This window comes from Mastomys coucha, unplaced genomic scaffold (assembly GCF_008632895.1).
Source record: "Mastomys coucha isolate ucsf_1 unplaced genomic scaffold, UCSF_Mcou_1 pScaffold19, whole genome shotgun sequence".
NCBI classification, from domain to species: Eukaryota; Metazoa; Chordata; class Mammalia; order Rodentia; family Muridae; genus Mastomys; species Mastomys coucha.
This window is the reverse complement of record NW_022196901.1, coordinates 5,131,881-5,138,114: the sequence shown is the minus strand read 5'-3', so window position 1 is coordinate 5,138,114 and position 6,234 is coordinate 5,131,881. Positions and strand designations below refer to the sequence as shown.

Genomic DNA, 6,234 nt, shown 5'->3' with positions numbered 1-6,234 from the left:
GACCCCAAAAATTCCACCAGAGAGCTCCTAAACCTGATAAACAACTTCAGCAAAGTAGCTGGATGTAAGTTAAAAAAGAAAAAAGAAAACCATTGCCAAGTAAAACAGTGGTACTTCTAAGCAAGCACAAAATATTTTAATAAAAAAGAAAGAAAGAAAGAAAGAAAGAAAGAAAGAAAGAAAGAAAGAAAGAAAGAAAATCATTGTTGTGGTTTTTGTCTTTTACTGTCTACTGTAATGCTAAGTGAAGGCAGAAGGTAATTCTGATTGAGAATAAAGATGCAGAAGCCAGTAGCTGGGCAGAAGAGAAACAGGTGGGGTTGAGGTTTTGTGGGCTTAGAGAGGACCACAGGGAAGGAGCAGGAAGAAGCTACCATGGAATAGAGGAAGAACTGTTGCGTGAAATATATGGTAATCCACGCTACTTCGGAAAGGCACTGGCGGCCAGGCTAGCCTGTTCCCAGCCCCACCCAGCTTGCTAAGTTCCCATGCTGGGCTGTTGTCACAGATGCTCCACACTTCCAAGTTCCCCTTGCTGGCTGGGGTGCCCCGCCGCAGTACTTTTCTATGGAACCTAGTTGAGATGCCACTTGAAGGAAAACACCACAAGATCTTAGTTTAGGATCAACAGGTAACACAATTGCTGGGCGCAGAAACGAGCATCATAATTTTGTAAGCTATTTTAAGTCATAAATCCTGGGGGGGCTCTCGATAGCTACACTGCCTCCCAGCTGTCTCCCGTCCAAAAGGAAGTCTTCTTTCTCCTGTCTTCCTTTTCCTCTCCCTGACCCAGAAGTTCGGCCTGCTCCTTGTCCAGTGATTGGTCCCTTGAAATCTTTATTCATTAGGGGAAGGTTCTGCCACAAAGAACATGCAGGAGGGAGGAGAGCACCATGGGCCAAAGGCCAAGAGAACATGGCCCAAAGGGCTGCCCAATTGGAGTTAGGAGTAGCCTAGGTGGGACATAGTAAATAATAATTGATAACTCAGGGTTATTAATAGGAAAATATATTCTAACAGCATGGAGAGTAGGCAGCTGCCTAAGGCATATTAAAAACCATAAAGACTATGTGCGTCTTTCACTGTCTTTTACCCAAGAACATAAATGGCCTAAGACAGAAAAGAAGCCCTAGGTCAGGATTTTAAAAATTTTACTATTACAAATCAGAAATACATACATGGATATATTAAATTTTTAATGTAAATCAACACAGGATTATAATGTAAAACATGGTACAATAAACTGCATATCATTTATTTCTGATGAAACATACAAACACTTTCCACTATGATACAAAACACATTTGTTCGCCTACCAACCCTAGAGATCACTGTCTCCAAAATACATTATATTGTTGTGGTAGGGAGGGGACACTTCACATTTCATAGAATACACATAGAACGTGATAAAGTGCTTTTTGCTTTATAGAGATAAGTAAAACAGAATAGCATTTCTTTCATTGCTATCTTACTTACTTATTAAATTATTTATCATTTTGTGCTGGAGATCAGACTCTGAGTTACACATTCCAAAGTCACAGTGTTCTACCCCTGCATTCCCATCATATTTAAAAATCTCACTCCTGAGCTCAGAATGGGAAAGGCACTTGCTGCTAAGCTTGACCACCAGAGTTCAAATCCCAAAGCCCATACAGTAGAACAGGAGAACTAATTCCTCAACATTTCCTCTGAGCTTCATATATACATAGACATATACAACAAATAAATGCATGTAATTTTTAAAAACCTCATTTCCACCTAAAGTGATAAATATATTCCATGTGTTTCATATACAATTTATACAAATAGCCTAAAGGCAATTTAACTGTTCCTATGTGCCTGTGTTCTGTATGCTGTCACCTGAGGAAAGATGTGGGATTGTAGCAGCAGCATTTTGGGACATCAAATAGAAGAGTTGAAATTTTTGGAGCATTTTATATTTTGGTCAAAATTTTAGAGTAGGGCATATTGATTGTAGTAAAAAAAAGTTGTAGAACTGACCTAATGGACTCTAGAAACAACGACACTTGGAAGACAAGCTAGTTACAAGCAGCCCATCCCTGGGCCCCAAACTAGTTCTTTTCACTAGTCTAAGTACAGCAAGGTTCTCTATGTACTGCAGATCCAGATTTAGTAAATAGACACTGACTGTCACCAGTGAAAATATACCCTCAGCAGAAATATTAGGTAAGCGTTATTAGTCACTAAAAATGCCAATCGTTTACATCATGTAAATGATTATACTTTGGTTTACACAGATACAGTGGCTACACTTTTCATTAGGGAAAGTCTATGCTACACAACGCCAATACACTACACCATAAAGCAGTAACAGAAATGAGGAAAGTTAAGAGGCACCTTCTGGGTCTGTGAACACATGACAGCTCTTCCACTCTCTACTGAAATGCTGACACTTATGATTTGAATCTCAGTGAGGCTGCACTTAGCTCTCTACATTGCAGTGCTTAGTACACAATCCAAAATGTCCTGATGTGCCCAACATTTATAGCATTTATTTAAAAGCAAGTGTGTAATGATATGTGCTCAGAAAACTTGTCCCGTAAAGGAGCAAGTTTCTTGGCAAGAGTACTAAGAGGCAGCAGTTTCTGGATTATGTTTTTAATATTTCAAAAAACCAAAACTAGGGTTATGATTTAGAGGTGGATTAGAAATTATTATTCATTTAAATTATAGGGAAGACAGATAAAGTCACACTGTAAGATAATAATGTCAAAAAAAAAAAAACATTTTGCCTACAAATTTGCATCTTATTTGGCTCTGGTTGTTATTTCAAGTCAAAAGTCCATCATGAGAATTACCGATTTTCAACATTTTGCTTCTGGAAGAACGACTTCCCTAATTCATATGAACTGATCATAATGGCACAAGCAGGAACAATTTTAACTAATCGAGGAATTAGACCTGAAAAGAGAATGGAAAAACAAAACAAAACACATTTGATCTTACTTTGTAAAAATGTCGCATTTGGCTTCATGATGACCAAATTAAATGATCTGAAATACCAAATTCTACCTCATCAATAGTTTACTCCCAACTTTAAATTCAAATTTGATAAGTCTACTACTGAACATTTATTTAACTTATCGCAATATTTAGGAGAAAATAATAATTATAAAATGTTACCTATCACTTTTTGCTGGAAGCTAATTGTAGGAGATTTAAAATGAATGACTGTATTCAAAGACTCTGTAAACCAAGGATTTTTACCTGTAAACAACCCAGAAAATCCTTTGTCAGCAACAATGTTCTTCATTATAGCCCAGGTTGATATATCCAAAGGTGCAGGAACTATGTTAAAACAATGTTAAAAGAAAAAAATAATATATCATAAAACACAACTTAATAATCTATATTACAGATCGACTCTAGCTACTGTTCTATTGCTATGAAGAGACACCATGACCAAGGTTTTTAAAATGCCACTTACTTGAGGGCTTGCTTACTGGTTTTGAGACTTAGTTCATAATCATGGTAGGAAGCAGACAGGCATGGTGCTGGAGTGGTGGCTGAGAGCTTTACATCCTGATCCTCAGGCAGCAGGCAGAGACAGAAACACTGAGCCTGGCCTCAGTTCTTTAAACCTCAAAGCCCAGCCCCCATGACACACCTCCCTAACAGGCCATACCTCTTAAGCCTTTCCAAAAGGTTCCACAACTGGGATAAAGCACTCAAATATACGAGTCTATGGGGGCCATTCTCATTTAAATCCTCACAAGAGAATACATAAAGAATATACTTCATTATAAGAAGGATCTGTTTAGGAGTTATTATCAATCTTTTTTATTATGCTCAAACATGGACTGATTATATAGCCAAGCCTGACCTGCTCTCTAGCTGAGGTTAAGTTAACCTCAAGCTCATAAACTTCCTAACTAGGCATCCTGAGTGATGGGGTACAGAGGTAAGCCACCAGACTCAAGTTCAATTTTTGATGCCTGGGTTCCTTAAAAAGAAGGCAGCTCTAAATGCAAACATGCACACATCTGTAAGCAAACAAGCAGGAACACACAAAAGAGCTGGCAGGGTCCTCATAAAAATCAGTGGTATTACTATTTGTACTCTCTTTCATGTCAAAAGTGTTCACAATGAAAAATGGAAGATTTAGAAAACCCAGCTAATTTATCTCTTCTAATCTAACATAAGTCCAGAAAACCATTTTCATTTCAATTTTATTATCCAAAGTTTAACAGAAGAAAAAAAATATATATAGTGGTCTGAACAGGTTTGGTCCTCATAGTCTCATAACACTATCAGATGTGCCTTGTGCTTTGAGGGCCTGTGCTTGAGCTCCACCCAATGCAGAAGAGACCCTCCTCCTAGCTGTCTGCAGAAGAGCTCTCCTTCTGCCTGCCTTGGGATCAAGACATAGAATTCTCAGTTCCTTCTCCAGCACTGTGTCTGCCTGGATGCTACCACACTTCCTGCCATGATGACAATGGACTGAACTTCTCAAATTCTAAGCTAGCCCCAAATTAAGTATGTGTGTGAGTGTGTGTGAGAGTGTGTGTGTGAGTGTGTCTGGGTGGGGGTTATGCCTAAGAATGGTTCTGAAGAGAAGTCATTCTCCCACCCTAAGGATGTTCGATGTTCTGCTTCATTCACAATCTTTCCAATTACATCTGCAATATTTCCTTCAAATGACTAGTTATAGATAGCAGTACTATCTTCATTGTTTCTATTCAAGTATAGGAGGGGTCAAAATTTAAAAACTTTGCTAAAGAGGATACCACTAAATTCACATATAAAGCCTATAAATAGTTGTATACAAACTAACAGAATAAAACTATAATTACCCTCCAGGTAATTAGTGCCTAGTATTAGAGGAAACTTGGTATTTAGTAGGTCAAAGATACAGCCATTCAGATTAATTTACTGAGATCTATAAAGAACATTTCTTTAAAATAAACTATCATTACCATTAAACTATCATGAAGATTATACAAAACATTTTTACAATGGATAATTCCTTCAGTCTTGCTATACTATGCTTTTTTTTTCTTTTCTTTCCTTCCTTTCTTTTCAAGGAGGGTCTCACCTAGTACATCCACTAGGAAGATTCTGAACTCATAATTCTGCCCCTGCCTCCCAAATGTGGGGATTACGGTTATGCACAATAACAGCCAGGTTTGCTACATTTTTAATAGTGCATATGGTTGGGGCCTGGGAGAGAGGTAAGTATACTTTCATTATAGAAAAAAATTATATGTTACAAAAGAAACAAAATAAACGTGAAGAAAAAGGGAAAAATAGTAAGAATAAGGAAACTAAACATCAATGTCATGAGGAACAGTGGCTCAATGATCCCGCCATCCAGTTTTTTTTTTTGTTTTTGTTTTTGTTATCTTTTACACTGATTTGTCTAGATTTCTTTTATTGATTTATTTCAAAGAGTACTTGGTGACTAAATACAGATTTGAAAACAGATCACAAGAAAAATTATAACAACTTAGCTTTTCATGATAAAAGTAGGTTTTTTTTTATTTCATGGAAGTTAAGAGACTTAAATGATAGCAGACAAGAAACATGCTTTACGATTTCTAAAGCTTGCTTAGTACTTTTCTAGGTATTCCATTCTAACAATACATTTTTATCAGTTTCATTAAGAAAGAATAAGGTCTAAGAAAAACAACAGTGTTTTCTGATTTTATGTATTCCTAATAAAATCACACAAGGGGAACAAACAATGACATCTTAAAATGCTTTAAATTAAACTTACATTTACAATATTCATTCGTCCACAGTTGCATCTGTTTCTGTGTTTTTACTACATCAAATGGTAAAGTTGCAACAGCTGCAAACTGTCAAAAAGTTCATTTAAATCCTTAATTTTTAAAAAGTATTTTAAAATCTTATTAGCATATTATTTAATATGGATAATGACAAAAATCACAAACTGAAATTTAAAATAAACAAGATATACTTAAAGTTTTTAATGCAGAAAACAGGGTACAGCTCAAGTATTCATTCATTATTAAACTCCAAAGAACAGCCTCAGAAAAGTCCCCGTTTTCTTTCCCACGACCACAGGGCCACCAATGGCAAAGACAGAATCCGGCTTCTTTGGCTTTCTACCAGTGTTCAGTTTCTGATTCTCTTGTGTTACCAATACTATTTTACTATGTACTGCCTGTGTGCGTGCGCGCACGTGTGTGTGTGTGAGTGTGTGTGTGTGTGAGTGTGTGTATATGTGTGTGTGTGAGTGTGTGTGTGAGT

The 6,234-nt window shown here is 36.8% G+C and overlaps 1 protein-coding gene across 2 annotated transcripts in view; it reads right to left on the bottom strand.

The window, feature by feature from the left end:
* Positions 1-1,134: 1,134 nt before the first annotated feature.
* Positions 1,135-6,234, bottom strand: part of Slc25a40 (solute carrier family 25 member 40) — a 32,219-nt gene continuing 27,119 nt past the window's right edge. For both annotated transcript variants that reach the window (XM_031379996.1, XM_031379997.1), the window contains exons 10-12: positions 5,738-5,819; positions 3,229-3,309; positions 1,135-2,922 (exon numbers count right to left, since the gene is read on the bottom strand). In XM_031379996.1, coding sequence (XP_031235856.1) covers positions 2,816-2,922; positions 3,229-3,309; positions 5,738-5,819 — 270 coding nt within the window. In that variant the 3' untranslated portion in view covers positions 1,135-2,815. The remainder of the gene's footprint in view (positions 2,923-3,228; positions 3,310-5,737; positions 5,820-6,234) is intronic.